General features: G+C 40.2%; 3 protein-coding genes across 8 annotated transcripts in view; 1 reads left to right on the top strand and 2 right to left on the bottom strand.

Moving 5' to 3' along the window:
* CIP2A (cellular inhibitor of PP2A) overlaps positions 1–6,950 on the bottom strand; it is a 32,749-nt gene extending 25,799 nt beyond the window's left edge. The window contains exons 1-4 of the mRNA XM_081198963.1: positions 6,494–6,950; positions 4,171–4,318; positions 2,182–2,294; positions 235–329 (exon numbers count right to left, since the gene is read on the bottom strand). Coding sequence (XP_081055089.1) covers positions 235–329; positions 2,182–2,294; positions 4,171–4,318; positions 6,494–6,595 — 458 coding nt within the window. The 5' untranslated portion in view covers positions 6,596–6,950. The remainder of the gene's footprint in view (positions 1–234; positions 330–2,181; positions 2,295–4,170; positions 4,319–6,493) is intronic.
* Positions 6,951–7,095: 145 nt separating this feature from the next.
* Positions 7,096–21,282, top strand: part of LOC308589696 (uncharacterized protein) — a gene marked incomplete at its 5' end in the record, with an annotated part of 45,847 nt that continues 31,660 nt past the window's right edge. For 2 of the 4 annotated variants that reach the window (XM_081199117.1, XM_081199116.1), the window contains 3 exons: positions 7,096–7,222; positions 8,514–8,561; positions 18,886–18,987. In XM_081199117.1, the coding sequence (XP_081055243.1) occupies positions 7,096–7,222; positions 8,514–8,561; positions 18,886–18,987 (277 nt within the window). Of the gene's footprint in view, positions 7,223–7,977; positions 8,097–8,513; positions 8,562–18,885; positions 18,988–20,661; positions 20,702–21,282 lie in introns of those variants that run through there. The other 2 variants (XM_081199118.1, XR_014009417.1) reach the window with 2 other exon arrangements.
* SH2D1B (SH2 domain containing 1B) lies at positions 10,830–20,172 on the bottom strand. Of its 3 annotated transcripts, XM_081199110.1 has the most exons (5): positions 19,839–20,147; positions 19,623–19,760; positions 18,194–18,257; positions 16,995–17,169; positions 10,830–11,831 (listed from the first exon to the last, which is right to left on the bottom strand). In XM_081199110.1, exons 2-5 carry the CDS (start codon positions 19,754–19,756, stop codon positions 11,788–11,790), a joined length of 417 nt encoding a protein of 138 aa, XP_081055236.1. In that variant the 5' UTR covers positions 19,757–19,760; positions 19,839–20,147; the 3' UTR covers positions 10,830–11,787. The 3 variants fall into 3 exon arrangements, with proteins under 3 accessions (XP_081055236.1, XP_081055237.1, XP_081055235.1); XM_081199111.1 differs by having other exon boundaries at positions 17,016–17,169; positions 19,623–20,172; XM_081199109.1 differs by having other exon boundaries at positions 19,623–20,129.

The following is a 21,282-nucleotide window of genomic DNA, read 5'->3' as shown; positions in this document are numbered from 1 at the left end:
CTTCCAACTCTACAATTCTATGAATATACCTCTGCTGGAAAATCTTTGGTCGTCCTGTTCTATTATCCTCAGTCTAACAGTCTTCTGTTCCTTAAAATGCACCTGCCCTTTCTCTTGCTGTCCCAATGCCTTAACTACCTCCCTGAAAACAGCTCAGCAGGATTTACTCCAAGATGAGCAAGTATACAACTGTAGCCTTACTGAGATAAAGATTTAATCCTATGAGGTACTTACATATGGTGTATAAGAAATGAAATTAAGTCATCAATATTAGTACTGCCATGGAATACTCTTGCATTGTAGGTCAATTTCTGCAGCAGTTGAATACTCTTGAGGAGGGAAAAAACAAATTATGATACAACTAAAAGATATAACTTCTTGAGGTTCTAGATATTAGGAAAGTATTTATCTGTATTAGAGCCACTGCATTCCATTTTCAGATTAGGAACTAGACAATATACTATTTCAAAACTATTAAAATCATTTCTCCTTGATGATTAATAGTCTTCTAAAAATTCAGTTTATACAACTAATTAGTAGGTTAAGGCAGAGGTTTTCAAAGTTTTTGAGTCCACAGCTCCCTTGACCATCTGCATTCTTTCTGTGGCACCCCGTGGGACTCAGGAGCCCAGTTATGTCACCCCTCCCTGCAGAGCTAGCAGCCTCTCACCCTTTTTTGAATACTCTCCCTTGTGAAGTGTTCCCTTAGCCTCCTCTCCTCTCTCCTTGGGAGTCCTCCAGGCAGCCGCTCCTGGTCTCTGAGCTGCCCGCTCCAACCCCAAAGAGAGGTACCTCCTCATGCCACCTACCAGGGGCCTGGGAAGAGGGTGCCCTCAGCCTAAGGGGATCAACAAATACTGTCCAAAGGTGAACGTGAGGCCAGCACCTTACCTTGGGAGGCTGCAGTGGCAGCAGCAGGCACTGCCGGGCCTGCATGCTGGAAAGGCTTCCCTTTCGCATTGGACACTCAGCTCCCAGGCAGGCCTTGCACTCAGCAATGACAAGAAAGGCCAGCACAGTGCCTGCCTGGCCTCCCACTTGTCTGTCCAACTGCAAGGGCGGGTGGACTGGCTGGCGGGCCTCCCTCACCCACTTGCTTGCTTATTCCAAGGCTGCCTCAGCTCCTGCAACCAGCACCCCATGGCCAACCCCAGAGGCACCATTCGCCGGGGGAGTTTGTACCCAGGGCTGCTGCAACATACAGCCGCACAAGCCTTTGGGAGGCAGAGATGCAAGAGGACATCAGAGAAGGGAGGGAAGGAAAGAAGGACAGACCCCAATGTTGCCCGTGCCACCTCTGACTATCATTCAAGGCACCCCAGGGTGCCACGGCACACTTGTTGAAAGCAACTGGGTTAAGGGTTCAATTGTATGCACAAGAAGTTGTTATGAAGCAAGCTTAAGCCTGGAAAAGGGGAAACATGCCTTTCAATGTTTTACACCAAGTTGCAAGATCACATGACCAAGCTGAATGGGATTAGCATCCAGCCTAAGTCCTCACTCTATGGTCAGGCGCCTGCCACACCCCAGAACACATTTTTGGGACTTACACAGGCCTAGGTTCAGCCAGCTTAGGCTCACTTGGATAAGCAAGTTATGTGCTGGGGCTGGGGACTTAACATTAACTGAGCCAGAAAAGCGCTTCACTCTAAGGTGCTCATCCTGGCTGATTGCACCCTAAGACTATTAATCATCAAGGGGAATTAATCACTGAAGTGCAGATGTGAAACCAGTAGTTGGCCAGGGGAGGGGGTGGAATAAAACCAAAACAGTTTCTCTCACTGACTCTAGTCAATCAAGTTTTGGTTTTAGTGAAGATGAGACTAACCCATTATTTCACACCAAAAAGAACATGAAGCAGAAATAATTGTTCCATGGCTATAGGATACAAATCTATTTAAATCAAGCAAGGCAGGCATGCCATTACTTTTCCACATTTTATTAGAAATTTCTACATTTGCATTTCAGCTATAGTCTGATGGCATGGACACCTAAGCAGGTTTGGATCTCATGTGTGCTTGGATGGGAGGACCCCCCCCCCGCCCCCCAGGAACCATGTGCACATAGCTTTGAGTTCCATGGAAGAAAGGCAAAACATAGCTAAAAATAATTTTAAAGCTTTACATTACTTACAAAAAATAATTCCCGCTATATGAAGTGTTAAGCATTAAATTATATTACCTGTAATAATACTGGATCAAGAGAATTGATAGAACTTCGATGAATCACACCTGCCAGGACACTACACAAATTGTAAGTATTCAGCAAGGCTTCTCTGATCTCATTATCTAAAACTAAAATATAAACATACACACATAGTCACTAGAAGCAACGTGTCAAGAACAAAGGCAATTAGAAAATATTTCAGAAAGTTTATAAAGCAAAATTTTCATCCAACAGCCAATTATATTTTGATAAAGAGTCTTTAAACCTATTTTTTAATATTCCTGAAATGTGCTGGGATATAAAGTAACTTAATTAAGCAAATTAAGAAGAAATGCTAGTTGCTTCAATAGATCTAGTCTTACAAACTGGAAACAAGTAAATTACCATCTTAAAACAAAAGGCCAGTTAACATATTTCCCCAAAGTCTGGCATATCTGCAATAAAGTAATGTTGACATATCTCTAGCTTTACACTATATCGCTGCTCACTCAGCAGCATTCAAATCACCATTCTATTTATTTAAAAATATTTTTTAACCATTCACCAAAAGTTTGTGTAGTATACAAAAGTGTGGATAGAATTAATTCAATACAACTAATAAATACAATGTAAAAATAACAAATTAAACAAAACAAAGTAAAATAAAAGATAGAATACAGTGGTGCCTCGCAAGACGAAAAGAATCCGTTCTGTGATTCTCTTCGTCTAGCGGTTTTTTCGTCTTGCGAAGCAAGCCCATTGACGGATTAGCGGATTAGTGCTATTAGCGGCTTTTAGCGGCTTATCAGATCAGATGATAAGCGGCTTAGAAAAAGGGGGGGAAAGGAAAAGAAACCCGCAGGAACTCGCAAGACATTTTCATCTTGCAAAGCAAACCCATAGGAGATTTGTTTTGCGAAGCACCTCCAAAACGTAAAACTCTTTCGTCTAGCGAGTTTTCCGTCTTGCGAGGCATTCGTCTTGCGGGGCACTACTGTACAGAACAATTCCAAAGGCCATTTAAAATTTAAAATGCTTGGTCAAATAGGAAGGTTTTCAGCTAGCACCAAAGCTTGTAATTTCAGTGCCAGCCATGCCATCGTAAGGACGCCATTCCAAAGTTGTGGCACCATTGAACAAAGAGCCTTCTCCTTGTAGAACTATAACACACATCTACTAAAGAGGGTACTTGGAGCAGAGCCTCTCCAGAAGATAAGACACGGGGAGGCTGCTATGGAAGGAAGCACTCCAGAATGTGGGTTCCAATTCTTACAAGGTTTTAAGGTAAAGCATCAGCATCTTTAATTAGACTTGGAAGCAGATAGGCAATCAATATAGATCTTTCAAAATAGGTGCAATATGAATAGCTCTGGCTAAACCTGTCAAAATTCTAGCAGCTGAGTTATGCACTTACATATACTCTTAAAAGGGCCTCCCCAACACATTACAGAACTCCAACCAGGCTAACAGAGTGGCGATCAGCATGGCAAAGCTATCTTGTCACATGTGGTGAACCAGCCATAGGTAATAAAAGGCACTCCAGGTATCAAATGACAATGATGGATCAAGGAGTACTCCCACCCTGTATACCTGCTCCCATCCACAGTAAGTGAATACCAATTTCCTGGACTCCAAGTACAACCCACCCACATCCATCTTGTTAGGATTGTGCTTTAGTTTATTGACCTCATCCAGTGCATTACTAAGTCCAGACACTGATTTTGTATTCCTGCTTTTCTTACAATAACTAAGTTGTTGCATTCATGAGCTAGCTGCACAAAAGCAATAAATTTAATATTTTAAAAATGATTTTTTTAAAAAAAATCCAGCCAAGAAATTTTGGTTATGACGATCAGAACACTCTAACATTACATTTTAGGGTGATGTCTGAGAAAGTTATATACAAAAGTATGCAAGTGCCAATCATAAGTTTTACACTACACTTTATCTGTAATTATGAAGTATCTTGACCTATAAAGTATTAAACAGCTCAGGATATGCAACTCAAATGTATTTAAGGCTTACCCAGTTGAGAGAGCAAGCCTACCACATTCAGGGTTAACTGGGGGCTTGTATTTGGATCTTCAATGAGTTCCACTAAGCAGCATAGACATTCACTTGGTAAAATCTGGTTCGATGCAAAAAATCTTGTCAGCTTCAATCCTGAGATGACCTGGAAAAATGTATTTAATATGGTAACTACTAACTGAAGCTAAAAAGTAACACTGAACGAAATACTCCCTAAGTATACTGGAGCTCTAGTGAATACACAGCAGTCTTCCACAAAGCTAAGTGAACTATGAACTCACTTTCAATGAAGTGAAAAGACACAGTACAGTATCCTTAACTTTCTCTCACAAGAATCAATAGAACTTAACAGGGCTTAATTTAGAGTGGAGCCATTCTTTTCAAAGATCATTCTTTGAAATAAGTACATAATCAAATACATACACAACAACTTACTATATGTTATGTCTTTACCATACTTCTAAAAAGAGTTCTACGAGTAGTATAAACACACCAAAGCTAGATAACATGTTAACAACATCTTCCAAAAGTATGACAGTTGAAAAAAAGTGTCCTTGTGAATGCACCCTCAGAAGAACACTTCAACCTAGATGCTTACAAAATTGAGGCTCTCAAGAAGTGGCTAAAGGTAGTTTTTTCTCTGAATTCTATCAGATCTGCAAGAATTCTAACTTGAATACTGTATGCAGACAGAATTGGGGAGCTGGTGGAAATTCTACATAGATTTATTAACCACAATAAGAGTATTTTCAGACTTATTCTATGCATTTTAATTAATTAAAAAAACTAACCAAGTGGCTTCCAACTGGAAATAGGCAATATAGGCTCCAGTGCTACAAGAACTGCCAAATGCCCATGGATAAGCACTTTCTTCCATAGCACCCACTTTCCAAAGTGGGTCAAGGTTACAATTAAGCAAAATGTAGTTCAGATAAATAATGAATTTTGGTGTTCCCTATTTAAGATTTATCTCCTCCACCTTTCTGAACACCAAAGGGGGTTTGTAAAGCAATATAAAATAAACAAACCAGAAAGCCAAAGCAATCAGAACTAGCACCTAAACAAAATTTCCCAAATCAGTTGATTCTGAATGCCTTTTTTAATACAAGTGTATACAGGCAACCATCTTAGACGTGTTTGATGTGTTCGACCATGCAATATATTCAATTTCACTTAAATGTGTGCTGCTTTGGAACATAACCGCTGTGTAAATTGGGAGTTGCCTGTATAGATTTATTTAAGAACGATCCAAGGGAGCCTCAGTAGAGATTAAGTTCCATAAATTTGGTGGTCCTCTTCCCTGTAACCACCTTCCATACCTCTGAAAAAGAAAGGACACAGAGCAGTCTCCATAGTCAACCACAGTGTGTGACCAGGTTCAGATTGTGAATCCCACAGATCAGGGCTTTTAACATTTAGGGGGAAATTACGTAAGCCGTTCCAAGTCCATAGAATACAGCATGCTATAAAATAAAGTGCAATAAAGAAAAGAAAAAACCCGTGATGAGATCCTGAGTTAAGGGGTTTCAGAATCATATGCTCCTTATGATGTGCCATTATAGCCCTCATATGTGGGAATTCAGCTTTGCCTGGGCCACTGGGACCCCATCCCTGTTTTAACAGCAGTGCCACACAGCGCACATTGCAGTAACCACTACAAACACACACTGCAAATAAACATGCTGTACAATTCCTTGATTGCATATGCACTCATAAGAATCTTTATTTGCAACAGCCACTAGCCATAGCAATAAAATAAAGTGTAAGAACTTAACTATTCAAAATATATTTTGGAGGATTGCATGAATAATCAAATAATATATCTTATTCTAATTGCCCCTGCTAAAAACCTTGCAGTTTTTGCTGATGATTGCGTATGTATGGCAGCTTCCTTTGTTGTCAGCAGGCCTGTTATATGCCTGCCAGCTAAGGAACCAGTAGAAATCAAACGGGGGTGTATTTCCCCTCCTCGCTTCCAATCTCCACCCCTACCTCTCACTTCTTTTTCAAATAATGTAGAAAACTGCACTTTGGGTCCCCACGATCTCCAAATAGGGCTTACTGCCAGGTTAAGTTTGCACAGGTTAAGTTTGCCCCGGCCGCTTTATTTGCAAGGCACTTTTTCGCTGTGCGCATCGGGATTTGTTTGTTTGTTTATTGCTGCTGTTTTGCTTTCGAGAGAAAACTCCTAAAAACAGAAATCCCAAAGAAAAAGGGCCATTCCCAGCCGCTTCTGTCAACTCCCGGCCAGGCACCCGCGACCAGCCGAGCCGAGAGACGGAAAGCCGCACACCGTTCAGGTCCGCTCGGCTGCTCTCACCTCCAGACTCCGCTGCAGCAGCGCTGCGTTGGGCGGGGTCCGCGCAGCCCGGTACTGGGAGGCCGCGAGGAGCAGCGACTTCATACAAGCCGGCGCGTCCATAGCGCTGGCGGCCCAGCCGCCTCCGCGGACCTTCCCTCGCAGCGCCTCAAATCCCGCCGTCAGAAAATCGTATTTGGCGCCTTGGCCGCCATTTTGACGCGAGGAGGAGCCCCCGGCGCAGGCCGGAAGCCCCGGTGCATGCCGGGAGGTTGGAGAGGAGAGCCGTTGAAGTCCTCTCGTCCCAGTAGAAAGGAGGAACGGGGAGGGGCGGGGGGAGGAACGGGGGCAACAAAACAATACCACGAGACACCCCCTCGCAGCCTATAAATCGATGCTAGACGGAGTGGGCGGCCGGGGCAGAGTTATTTCCGTCCGCGGCGGTGGTTCTTTCGCGTCGTGTGGCGAAGTAGCAGCTCTGGGGGAACCAGGGCGAGCTCGAGAGCGAAGCAGCCCTTGCCCCGGTGCATGCTGGGAGGGAAGGGTCACAAGCGGCGCTATTTTTGTCCTGCGGCTGCTCCTGAGGTGATGCTTTTCTCCTCGCGTGGGAGCTCTCGAGGCGGATGCGCACGCGAAGCCGGTCAGGGGTGGGCGCCCATGTCCGGTGGGAGATGAAAGAGAATAGCCGCGGAAGAAACGTGGCCGGACAAACATCACAACAAGCAGCGACGAACTGGCCTGTTTCCTATTGTGCGTACGTGTGTTGTGCCAATTTGGTTTGCGTGTTTGCATCAAGATAGGGTGCTGCTTTGTGGCTCTCGTGCAATAAGCGCAGCAGTGCATTGTAATTCCCCATGCATATACAGTACCGGTTTATTTAACATCTCAAAGGAATGGCCAGGCTCCCTAGAAAAGGCAATCAGATAAGGCAGGAACGTCCAACAGGTAGATCGTGATCTATGGTAGATCACTGGCTCCACCCAAAGAAGCTCAACAACTTTGGCTCCCCTAAAAAAAGCTCAACATTTAACATTTTAGCCCTTTACCCCGTCCCCAAAACGGGGCTTTCCTCCCCCCTCAAAAAATCTCAACAACTTTGACCTGAACCCCTAAAACATGTGGCTTTCCTCCCTTAAAAAAAGCTTAACTTTGACCTGAACCCCCGAAAAGGGGGTAGACCACTGCCAGTTTTTAGCTCTCTGAGTAGATAGTCTGTTCGGAGTTGGCCACCCCTGAGATAAGGCTTTATCAGGTATCCTGGCAGACAGGAGAGAAGCAACACACTCAAATTTCTGCTGGGGACCACCTCTTTCTGTGATGTTTTGGGGGTAGGCAATTTCAAAAGTCTGTAGAAGAGCTTGCACACCAATGTTCTAGGTTCCTCTCCTCCCTGCGTTGGGTGAGCGGGGAACCCTGTTGCAACAGTTTAATAAAGATTATGCTTACTAGCTGCTTTGCTTCTCCATATTCTCTGGTTGGCTTCTGTTATTTTCTCCTACCAATAGAGAAACTACATAAGGACTCTATACGGGCTCTTGGATACCTCATAAGGGGAAAAGGAACAGTTTTTTTCTTATAACAGTGACTTACTACATACAACTGATGAGGTGGACTCTAGTCTAAGGTATAAACTTTGCTGCAGTTTCCCCCCTGCCACTATTTGAAATACCATTTCCCACTATATAAGGATACTCATCCAGGCCTGTGCTCAGTGAAATGAATGGTTGAAAACAAGAAGCATAAATAAAAACACTTAAATGTATCTCACAAACCAAAAACATCATGCAGAGATGTTCAGGACGGTGCAAGCTCCTTAATCTTCCCTGGAGATGACGGGGTTATTCATTTTTTGGAAATCCTCTAACGTTACAACAAAACACTGCTGCTAAGTGAATGTGGATGAAATGTTCTGCTAGCAGCTGTACAACTTCCTGCTCACATTTGCTGTCCATCTTATCTCCTGATCAGTTTTCATGTGTTGAGATTATTCTTGAAATTGCAGCACTGAACTTTGCTCTGATTTTGCCCTTTTAAATTCCAGCATGGAATTTGGTATTTGGTACGTTGATTGACAGTACTGTTCTGCAAGGTAGGTTTCTTCTCTTATGGTTGCTTACTATCTTCATATAATCATAAGGAGGACATCTACAAGGGTCCTCTGGTGTTTGGTGAAGCCTAAAGCTAACCCTTTTGGCAGCCCCAAAGACACAGCTTCTGGCTCCTCTCCCTTGGCCAGTTAATCCACTTTCCATGTCTACTTGTTATTTCAGTTTCTGCATTCTTCTCTTCTTCCAGATACCATTTCCATAGTCTTTAAAATTGTGTAGATGCCCTACATCTGTGGGGTTACTTCCATGGCTACAGGAACTCTTAATTTTAATTTTTAAATTTTATTGTGCAGATGAAACTATGTATTGTTCTGACATGGTGGCTGTGTGACTTGGTGCTTACATAGCTACTTTAACTCTGTTCCAGCAGGAAGTATCACCTTGGATCAGGGATGGTTAACCTATGACTCTCCCAGTATTGTTGGATTCCAATTTTCATCAGTCCTGAGAGCCAGTGTGGTGTAGTGGTTAAGAGCGGTAGTCTCGTAATCTGGGGAACCGGGTTCGCGTCTCCGCTCCTCCACATGCAGCTGCTGGGTGACCTTGGGCCAGTCACACTTCTCTGAAGTCTCTCATCCCCACTCACCTCACAGAGTGTTTGTTGTGGGGGAGGAAGGGAAAGGAGAGTGTTAGCCGCTTTGAGACTCCTTAAAAGGGAGTGAAAGGCGGGATATCAAATCCAAACTCTTCTTCTTCTTCTTCTAGCCAGCATGGCCAACAATCAGAGATAATTTGGGGGGGGGGGGAGTGCAGCAACATCTGAGCTCAATAGATGAACCAGCCTTGCCTGGGATAGTATGACTATAATAGGACTTATCTGGAGTAAATAAGTAGAGGCAGCCAGAATAGATATGAACTGCTATTTCCTGTGGGCACAGATAACTTTAAAGGGGTATTGACACGCTAAAACAACCAGCCACTATGAAAGTGCTAAATCCTGTGTAAGCTAGGTGCTAACATATTTTCCACCCACTTCTGACATTGTAACGTGTACAAAAGAGTTGAGTAAATTGAACAAGGAGTTTTGCAGTCGAAAACTGTTGGAAGTAAGCCTGATATACAGGAATGATAAGTACAATTATGACTTAAGAATAAAAATTCTAGTAAAATTAAGTTTAAAATATAATAATAATAATCAGAACAACAAAACTTAAAAGAGAACAGCATAAAAGCAGTCAGCGGAGAGAAGGCAGCGTAAAAGTAGAGATAAAACAGGTCATATTAAAAATCCTGGGAAAATATAATGGTCTTTGCCTGGTATTAAAACGATATCAAAGTTGGTGGCACTTGAGAGATGTGTGTTCAGGCATTGTGCATTAGTGCAATGGGGCTTTATTTCTTGCCATCTTATGATACAGGTAAAGTGGTACAGGTGTCCTACAAGCTGAAAAAATAGGAGGAAAGCTGTTGCGTGCAACTGAATCACATAGCACCATATAGTTGTAATGTATGAGCAAACAATGGATTTGGACATCTGGCAGCCTCAGATAGTGAGCGTCCTAATATGGTACCTTAAACAGGTATATGGAGTAGTTTTATTTATGTTTTACCAACTTAAAACAATTATGAATTTAATATGACCACAGGTTGCATGTTAAAATCTTCATGTAATATTTACAATCCTGGCTACGTATAGACTGGCTACATATAAACTTTGCTTTCCTTTTCACTAGAATAGGGGTAAAGGTAAAGGGACCCCTGACCATTAGGTCCAGTCATGGGGTTGCGGCGCTCATCTCGCTTTATGGGGTACTGGGAACTTAAAGCTATTCTGAAGGAGAGACAGAGCCTTACTATCTAGAGAAGGAAAAAGTCCTATTTACAGTACTGGGTTTTTCTAAATGTTCTTACCTCCCTTAGGCCCAAACTAGTCAATCAAGTGATTAAATTAACGAGACTGCAAACTGCACTATGTTTATTCCAGAATGAAAATGCGCTTTTAAAGCACTAGCTTCTACAAACTCTTTTTTCTTTACTACACATAAGTAAAGGTGGGAAAGCTGAGGGGGGGGGGCTTCAAAAATAGTTCCCAGAGTGTGCTATGCTGTTAGATCAGGTTCTACAGTAGCTACCTGCAAACACTTACACCTAAATGTACATGTGTATTGCTGTAAAACTGGTTATACTTCTGGGGAGTAGTTCTGGCATTTCCGGGGTATAGCTTGAAGTCCTTTGGGAACTAGAGTGGCCTCTGACCTGACTAGAGACTACAGTGAGACATTTAGAAATAATTGAACTATGCACAGTGACAACTTTATAGTACTGTCTTTGAAAATTTAAATATCCTTAACAATATAATTATAAAATTGCTGTGACTTACTTCGCCAGGATAACTTGGTACAGTTGAAGCAAATTATCATTTAGTATTTGATATATTGTTATGGATATCAGCAGTAACTCTTGCAGAGCTCTATGGTGTATATCAAACTTAATCCCCAATTATTTCAGTAGGATTTAATTGCAAGTAAATATGTTTAGCGTTACTCTGTTCAACATGCTGCTACCGATGCTAGTTGCGAATTGCCAAAATAAATAAGTGAAAATTTAAAAAATAAAATCAGCCAACACTTGTGTTCATGACTATTCACAAAGTTGAATGAAGGAAACAACTAAAGATTAAAAACTAAAAAATCTTACAGAATAAGCTTTTCTGGTCTATAGTCCAGTTCATCATTGATGTAGCAAGTTCAAACTTGAGTCCATGTAGGGCAGGCATGGTCAAACTTGGCCCTCCAGATGTTTTGGGACTACAATTCCCATCATCCTTGACCATTGGTCCTGTTAGCTAGGGATGATTGGAGTTGTAGTCCCAAAACATCTAGAGGGCCAAGTTTGGCCATGCCTGATGTACGGGATGCTATTAAACTTGCTTCTTCTCTTAAAATGGAAACACCTTAAGCACTGCAGCTTTTATAGTGGCATAAGTTTTGCAGCTCAGTTTCCATTTCATCAGGTCTATGAAGTGGTCACTTAAGTGGGCAGGTATAGGTACCACGAATACAGGAAGGAAAAGGAAGAGTGTTGGGTTTTTTGCTGGAGCAAGAGCCAAGTAAGCAAGAGATAACCATGTGGGCAGTACTATCTAGAGCACAAATGAAAACAAAATCCAGTCAAATGGACTATCCAGTTAGCAAGAGTGTGACCCACTCAAGACTAGTGTCTGTGTTGAGAGATGAAGCAAGTCATGAGAAATGGTCCTTCAGCCAATCACTCAGGTAAGACTTCAAGATAATCCTCAGCATCTTCATTTTCTGGGGAGGAAAAAAAAAGCAAGTCATTTGATTATTTCTCTAATTCCTGAGTGGAGAAAGATAATATTTTATTGGCAGACCCAAACAGATGGTGTGATGGCTTGTATTGGAATAATTACTTCTGACTGAAACTCAGGGCCTTTTTCAGATGGAACTCAGTTCTGGGACCTCTCAGGTGGGCAGCATTGCCATTCTAAGAGAACAGGGGAGGTGTTTGTGTTGAGTTCTGGCACCTCTTTTTAGGGGGGGGGGGAATAGCGCTGCTGAAACTGAACATTTGCAGAATGACGTGGTATTAGAACATAATAAGACATATTGCTCAGTGAAGAAGCTATAACTACACATTTCATTATCAGTGTCCTGTAATCCCAATAACTACTTGCTACCTCTTTGCAAAGCAGTATTAGGAGAGGAAAACTGCAGCAGAAAAGGTACTGTGACGCTTATTTATCTCAGTTGCAAGTTGCTCCCTTCTAATTCCTCTTTTCCTGAGAAGGGTCCATCAAGGCGAGGCTTTTGCTCACAAAGTTTCAGCATAATATGCGCTTCTGCGAGCACATAATAATTTTGCCCAATTTGGGCTCATTCCTTCCACAAAGCTGCAATTGGAAAGGTGGAAATAAAGCCCAGTTACTCAAGCAGAATAACACTTGCAGTTTATTAGACCCAAACCAAGTCAGGAAATATTTCCATTTAGACCAAGGGTGGTTAACCTCTGACCTTACAGATTTTACTGGACCACAGTTTACATATCCCCAACCATTAGTTGCACTGGTGGGGGGCTAATAGGAGTTAGAGTCTTAACAACATCTTATTTAGACTGTTCAACTGTCGCTTCGTTTTTTAATTCAATTTTTGTCCTTTGAATCTGAAGTAATGCAAATATCTAAACTGGACATTTGTGATCTAAACTTGGAACAAATGGAGAATTGTCCAAACATTCACAGAATTTACTCCCTCCACTTGGCAAATATATTAGTAAAAATATTCAATAAATTACAAGGCAGGCAAAGATAACATGAGATAGCTTTCCCTGCCAGTGATATAGCTTCGTTCCTAATTAAAGCAAGAGTATCACTCAAATTGTAAAATATTCTAATTCATTGCTTATGTAATGGGAATAGAGGAAAGTCATGATGGACAACGTTAATATGATGCACCCAGCACACTACAAACAAGTTGACTCTTTCACTTAAAGAAGGGATGGAAACAATTCCAATTTCTTCCTCCTCCTGCAGTCACCTATTGCTCTAGTGATTCCACAACCCTCCTGAGTGAATGTTTACTCTGGTGAATGGACATACGGCTTCTGATTCCATTTTCAAAGTTCTCAAGGGTCGAGTCCAAATAATCCAACACCTCCGGGTCAAATGTTTTATTTCCACCCCAGAATAGACTAACTATTTAAAACAGGCTTTCGATTTTGAAAATATTATAGTTCCTGAACAAACATATATACCTTACTGGTTACTACAGTCATTAAAACACAGCGGCTCAAAAGTAGATAGAATCATTTGTACAACTGATACTGAATTCCTTGCTATTTATTGCTTCATTGTGGTGGGTTTTGGAAACAATTTCTAAAAATAATTTTATAGTAGAAAGATGGTAAATGAATGAAAGAAGTATGATCCAAAGCTCTTTTCGTGCAGCCTACGTGCATTTTAGCATTGGGCCATAAGCATTATGTATTCTATGAATCTTTACAAATTTAATGTACAGCTGTGCTATAATTTTAAAACAAAAATTAAAACCTGTATCCAGTGCTGGTCATATGCTAATGGAAGAGACTTGCACAGTGGAATTTTCCTCTTTTAAATGCCTCTAAATAAGCTCCAGAGGGTTGGGAGAGTAGATTATGGGGGAGGAGATTATAGGGGCTGCAGGTTGAAGAAGAAGTGCACAAGTGGAAGTCTGATCATGCTGTATTTTATTCTACTTCACAGATATTCTCAAACTGACATTTCAATAGCTCCAATGACTTGAATCACAAATTCTTTGACCTATCCCATTTTGCATTCATTCTGCAGCATTTGCAAACAGAAGAACAAATCATTTATTACCTTTATTCATTATTTAAAATTTCATATTCCTTAACTAATGCTTATTTCTCAAAGCCATATGTGAAAAGGAATGAACATAACATAATGTGTAAATCAGTTTTCATTGCTTTATTAGTAGGTATACCCACAAAGAGAAGACCAGGTAGAATACATCTCTGTTGGGTATCTCTTGATAGAGTAAGATTGGATTATATATATGCTCATTTGTTGTTACTTTTGCTTTGGGATTGGTTAAAGCTATCCAGTTCTAAATATTGAATCATAACAAAACTCCAAAACTTGAAATAGAAAATAGAAAAGGGCACTCAACATTATCAAATGCTTTTTTCAGTGTCTAAAAAGACCAAGAGTCTCTTTAGCGGGATTCCCTTGAACTGCAGTCCTGTTCAAACTTACCTGGAAGTCTCATTGAGCACAATGAGAATTACTTCTAAGTAGAAGAAGAAGAAGAAGAAGAGTTTGGATTTGATATCCCGCCTTTCACTCCCCTTCAGGAGTCTCAAAGCGGCTAACAATCTCCTTTCCCTTCCTCCCCCACAACAAACACTCTGTGAGGTGAGTGGGGCTGAGAGACTTCACAGAAGTGTGACTAGCCCAAGGTCACCCAGCAGCTGCATGTGGAGGAGCGGAGACGCGAACCCGGTTACCCAGATTACGTGACTACCGCTCTTAACCACTACACCACACTGGCTCTTTTATGTGTATAAAATGGCACTGTATGGCTAAAATCCAATACACATTCAAATGGGGATGGGGTGGCATTCCAACTGAACTTAATGAGACCTAATTAAGAGTAGGCATGCCTGTGATTCCATAAATATATTATTTCCCCTACATTATCTGTATCCTCTTACATATAAAGCTAATTGTTCTAAATATTTTATAATAATTATTTAAGAGTGATATTTTTTGGTAAGAAGTAACTTAGAGACAAATTCTGACCATGCGTAAATGTAGGCTATATAAACTTCTATTCAAAAGTTCTTATTTTTTTAAGATCTCATTTACAGTACCTCTTAATGCCTCAGTCAAAATTCTGCAAAGACTTTGGAATAGCTAATTAGACCAGTTAAGCTGCGAGCAGTGCAGGATAGTGATTAGAGTATTAGACTAAGCCCTGGGAAACCAAGATTTTAGTCCCCACTCAGTCATTGAGCTCATTGGGTGACCTTGGACCAGTTGCTGTCTCTTGTTGTTGTTGTTTAGTTGTTTAGTCGTGTCCGACTCTTCATGACCCCATGGACCAGAGCACGCCAGGCACTCCTGTCTTTCACCACCTCCCGCAGTTTGGTCAGGCGCATGTTTGTAGCTTCGAGAACACTGTCCAACCATCTTGTCCTCTGTCGTCCCCTTCTCCTTGTGCCCTCCATCTTTCCCCAAGATGGGATGTCTCTTAGCCTAATCTAAATCATGTTGTGAAGTGAAAATGGGGAGAGGGAGAACAATGTACACCACCTTGAACTCCTTGGAGAGAAGGTGGAATATAAGTATAATAATCAGATCCAGAAATTTTATGGTGCCTCATTGTTGTTGCAACCTTTTGTATTTCCTCTATGGTAACTAATTAATCTAGTTATTTAGGCTCTGAAGCTGTCAGTTTTGTGATTTTTATTAGAGTAAACCTTTGTATATGTGATTGATTGATATTACTTTTTATATAGAGATTTGAAATAATTCCTCTGATATGTCATCATATAGCACCTTTAAAGCTGCTGACTACTTCAAATAGGACTTTCTTACTATGTTCTATTTTATAGCTCTAATTGAATTAAAGAGACTATTGACATTGAGCAAACATGCATAATTTTGCATATGAATTATGAGAAAAAGCCTATGTGTTTTAAAATTCTGTACTCACATTTCACACCAGACACCATTTTAAGGATAGCCATTATCTCCTATGTGTGAGATAAAGGATATTGCCTGTTCTAAGATGGTACCTGCTGGCCTTGGTTTTAGTGAGTATCAATTAGAATCTGCTGCTTGATTGAAACTTCCCTTTTTACTCAGAAGGTTTAATTGCTTAATTGACACAGTGCTGCTTTCAGAACCTCCTAAACCATTCTATGCTTTTAATGTCAAGTTCCATGGAAATTCATAAAGGGCATATCTGTTAATACAGTGATATCTCTGGTTAAGAACTTAATTCGTTCCAGAGGTCCGTTCTTAACCTGAAACTGTTCTTAACCTGAGGCACCACTTTAGCTAATGGGGCTTCCTGCTGCTGCCGCGCCACCGGAGCACGATTTCTGTTCTCATCCTGAAGCAAAGTTCTTAACCCAAGGTACTATTTCTGGGTTAGCGGAGTCTGTAACCTGAAGCGTCTGTAACCCGAGGTACCACTGTACATGTTTTCTTATATTATTATTTTATATATATTTTTTCTCTGATTTTTTTAAAAAAAACATATCTATTATATTTTAACCCAACTCTGTCTCCTCAAAACTCAAAGCAGATACATGGTTGCCTTACCCCAATGTTCCAAGTCATGGGTACATTGTGGCTGAGAGGAGACTTGTGTTTAGGTTTAGGTCTCCAGAGTGCTAGCTGTGCACTCTTAAACTACCATCCCACACCAGGCTTGCTTTATCATTTTTAAAAAGACAGAGCATTGTGATAATAAGGGCTGCTCAAGCTGTTTGAGAGTGGAACAGTCTCCTTCGGGAGGTTGTGGGCTCTCCTTCCTTGGAGGTTTTTAAACAGAGGTTGGATGGTCATCTGTCATGGATGCTTTAGCTACGATTCCTGTGTCACAGGGGGTTGGACTAGATGACCCTTGGGTCCCTTACAACTCTATGATTTTATTTATAATCAATCCTCTACTGCAGAGTTTATTGACCTTTCCCATTACAGATCATGGGTAATATTCAATGTTAGCCATACCCAGAATAGACCCATTACAATCAATGGTCTTTAAAGTCTTGATTTCATTGGGTCCACTGTGAGTGAAACTTAATTTCATCTCATGTTGTTTGACTAGTTTCGTTAATTTGAAAAAAATATATATACCCGTAATTTTCCTGCATTACAACAATTGTTACACAGCATAGTATTAGTAGTATGTCATTCTTTTCTGATTATTATTATGTGTGTCTCTTACCAGGAATCAAATATGCTTCACCTTTAGTGACGTAGACAGTCTGAGATCTTTGGGATGTTGTAGGTCTGTTTACTGGATAGCGCAGGTTGCTTACTAGCCCTTGATTTGGTTTCTCATAAGTAGCAATTAAATCCTTTAAAGTTCTGAAGTCCTGTTTTGGAGCACCCTCAGAAGTCTGCAAAAGAAGTAGATTGTTGCCACATTTCCATTCGATTATACTATTTGCAAATTGCTGTTCCTCACAAGAGCGAAGATTAATTAATTTCACTGAAATGGATAACTAGAATAGTACTCTCCTTCCTTGGAGGTTTTTAAGCAGAGGTTTGATGGCCATCTGACATGGATGCCTTAGCTGAGTTTCCTGCATTGCAGGGGATCGGACTGGATGGCTCTTGAGTTCCCTTCCAACTCTACAATTCTGTGATACTGTGAATATGAAACTGATACATATTGTGCTCTTGGCAGAGTTCCATCCCGCTGAAAATTAAGGTTGTCATGGTGGCCAGCAACTTTTAGAATGAATGAATACCCCCAAAATAAGGTCATCCAGAGACGTAGATTTTTTTAAAAAGTAGTTAAATAAACAAAAAGGTTAAACAAGGTGGCATATGCGTCTAGTAGGACCTATTAAGTGCATATTTATTACATTATTTTACTCTAGGTGTAGCCGTTTTCTTACCCAATAAACACACAAGATGTATCTGGCTGTACTTTTGAATCAAATTGTAGGTTTCAACGGAAGTCTCATAAAGTTCAACGAAAAAAGCAGAAGACCCAGTGGATCAGTTCATTCTCTAGTCAGACTGCAACCACTACTGTGCTATAAGATCCACTACCCTGTAATATTACATATGAGCCTGTTCTACTGATGAAGCCTAGGACAGCGAAACAAGGCTAATATTCAGGAAATCCTTGTCTTAGACTCTGTGAAAGGATTCTGTGGAACTGTAACAACCCTTCATGTGGATTATTGGACTCTTTGAAGAGACAGGTGGAATAGATACTTTTACATGTATGGACCTTATGCATGAACTGACTAGAGAATGAACTGATCCACTGGGTCTTCTGCTTTTTTTTATGAGGCTTCTGTTGAAATCTACAAATTGATACAATGAATAGTATACCTTATTTATTCAAAAGTACATATTGAATATGTTTCATGTAACCATAGGTTTGTTGTTGTTGTATCGTTTTCTTACCTGCATCATAAAGTGTCCGTTATGTTTCCTGAAGATTCGGTAAGTGTAGATAATCTGTTCATAGCTGATTTTTAAATAGGAAACAGATACATTAATAAATAATTGCCTTATTTGTCAAATTGCTGTAATAGTCATATATGTCAAGGAGTCATTAGGTCTGTAAATCCTATCCAGTTCATTCAGAGAGAAATGGTCATGTGAGCTACCACATTATGCTAGAGGAAGACTGCTATTCATGCTGCTAGATTTCTGGTTATCTCTTATGAGCTGAATGGAATCACTGCTATAATTAAATTTGTATAGCACTTCAAAAGAAACAGATGTGTTCTAAGTAGTGTGTACATGAACTCTCTTCTGATGGTATCTGGGGTTGGTCGCAATAATTCCGGCTTTCTGATAAGGAGATCAGAGATAGCACTAGTTTTGTCCAGCAAGCCGTTAAGATACGTCTTCAGTGTGAGACAAACAAATGTTATTTTCCTACAACTTAGAAACAACAACTAACAAATCAGAGTAATCATGTTTGGGAAACGATGTAAGTTCAATACAGTAGAAACTATAAATATAACTTGATTTCCAGTAATATTTACGATGATGAGGTTTCTTGTACTGATTGAGATCAACAGTCCGTTGAGATCAATATTAACTACACTTGTCATGATTCATATGTGATAACTGATTTTATTATGTAGATCACTCCTCTGGATGTAAACCTGCACATCTAAAAAGACTCTGCTCCTACACCACAAAAACATTGGAGAATGGATGGTGGAGAATAACGTACCACCGTATGGGTGAGTGATGAAGTCTGTAGCTTACTAGTCGAAAAACTTGCTAATTTTAAGATTTTTCTGTGAACATTGTCCGTGTGGAGGGGTTATAAGTACCATTTACTATGAATATGTAAAGAGACAATTGATTTACCAAATATTTAGAGTTATGGCTTCAATAATTTGAAGAATTTAAAATAGATTTCTGACAAAAATTGGTCCAATATATATTTTACTGTATATGTACATTTTACAGCAAAAAAAGTACTTTGATCTGAGCCAGACTCTAAATGCAACTTACAATCAAAAGCAGAATCATTTTCATGTGCACACACCCCTGGGATTACATTTATATATGCCTAGATGAACTTCTTTGATTTATTAAAATCAGGGGGCTGTTATCTCTCAAAAATTCCAAACATAATAAAGATTGGACACAATCCATAGAAAGTTGTGTGTAAGCCCATTGATATCAATATATTTTATTTAGAAAAATCTAACCACTTAAATAAACTTCTGGTGTACGTAATATCATGTTGGCTTAAGTTAGACATGGTTAACTTTCATAACTGAAGTGTAGTTAGGTTTCTCTGAACTGAAGCTATTCTCTCCAAAAGAAAAGCAAGATAACTAGTTTAAATGAAAAGGGAAATACTTACAAAACACAAAGGCACAAGACTCCTGGAATACTCTCACTGTTTCGTATTAAAAAGCTCCCATTTTTTCCTGTTTTGCTCAGTAATTTTTCACAGTCATCTTTAGTTATAGTTCCGTGGAAATACTGCAGTTCCATTTACCTATGAGAATGTTTTCAGATCAATTATTAAAGATTTAGATCAAAAAGAGGATCTGTTCTTTACCTAACTAAAGCCAACCTGTTGAGCACAGATGTTGAAACTGGCACAGCGCCTTTATGAAAGGCTTTCAACTGTGTTGTTTCAGTTCAACAACGTGATTGTTTTTTCCCCTATGCAAAACCTAGGAAACAGGAAATGTACAGGAAATGTAAAACTGATAAATGGATTAGTCGTCACCAGAGCGCTTTAAACAAAGAACTTTACTGGGTTTCTTAGTGGTTGGTTGTGGGGGAGAAAAGTGAAGATTGAATCATTTCTTGAAAAATATTTATAATCTTTTGTCAGCATGATTAAGATGATTATGAGCTACACAAAGATATGCTTATTCAAAAGGATTTTGTGTGTGCGCGCGCACCCAACAAATAGTATGATCATCTGTCAGAAATGGAAGGGGCTAGATACAAGTCTTTGGCAAAGTGAACAAGGGTCACTGGTTTTGTCTTGCAAGTACAGTCCAGTCAAGCAACTGGAATAGTTTACATGGCAATTGGTTTGTGATACATTGGTCCAAGGAAGGACAACTGTTCCACAGCAAACTCTTACATGTGATATTCAAAACACAGGAGATCCAATTACCTGAAAACTGCTCCACAGGATTTCGCCTGCAATGTTGGGATGCTAGGCTCAAGATTTTGTTCAGCCAGGTTTTACTTAGTGGTCTGTCAGTTCCAGTTCCTCATAGCTCAATAATGCTCCTATTTTATCAATCTCACAAGCAAGTTGTGAAGGAAGCATTATAGAGCAATGTAAAATGTAACATTAGAGTGGGGAACAACATTTCTTTATGTCTGATGTTGCAACAACCCTATGTTATAGTCCTCTCTTTTTTCTCTCCCTGTAGATGGAGATCTGTGGCTAATTTTTATTTGAATCTTCTGTATCAAATGAATAAACAGTAAAAAAACACACACAAGTGCCAAAGGTTGCACGGTGTGCATTTTATTCTGTCACAGTAAGCTCTTGCATATTTTACCTCAGTGGTACTGATTCATCCAAAACTATCCAGTACAGAAATTACTGAGCTGGGATTTTAAAAATTCCATTGGTTTCTAAACCAGATACTCAAAAGGTGCCACTTTACACAGTAGATCTACAGTGTCAAATGTGCCACCTATTCTCATTGTTGATTGTCATCTATAACAGTCTCCTACATTTCTGTCTTTTTTTTGTCTGGAACCCTTTTGCTGGTGTGATCAAGAGAGAAATTTTTAGATAGCTGAGAGGGAGGAGGTGATAATGATCTCCCCATAAGTGCCTTTCCTATAGGCAAAAAAACCATACAGATTTTTATGCAAGAAGTTGTCCAGCTCTAGGCCACATTTCCATATTCATTCCCACCACTGATGGGTCTTCTCACTAATATGGTCACGGTGATGGACAGCTGCAGGTTAGGTAAGATTGCATCCCTATCCCAGCATACTGGGATACATACAAGGAAATATGCATGCATCTGCTTGCCAGA

The sequence above is a fragment of the Podarcis bocagei genome (genome assembly GCF_964188305.1).
Source record: "Podarcis bocagei genome assembly, chromosome: 6".
Taxonomy (NCBI): Eukaryota; Metazoa; Chordata; class Lepidosauria; order Squamata; family Lacertidae; genus Podarcis; species Podarcis bocagei.
The sequence above is the reverse complement of the archived record's forward strand: the minus strand, read 5'-3'. Positions and strand labels throughout refer to the sequence as shown.

Excerpts from the sequence above, each read along its gene's own strand:
- SH2D1B (XM_081199110.1), bottom strand. The coding sequence starts at position 19,756 with ATGGAACTGCAGTATTTCCACGGAACTATAACTAAAGATGACTGTGAA. Across the intron at positions 18,258-19,622 it reads GTCTTGTGCCTTTGTGTTTT|CTATGAACAGATTATCTACA; the intron begins GTAAGTATTTCC and ends TTTAAAAATCAG. Across the intron at positions 17,170-18,193 it reads ACGGACACTTTATGATGCAG|ACTTCTGAGGGTGCTCCAAA; the intron begins GTAAGAAAACGA and ends CTTCTTTTGCAG.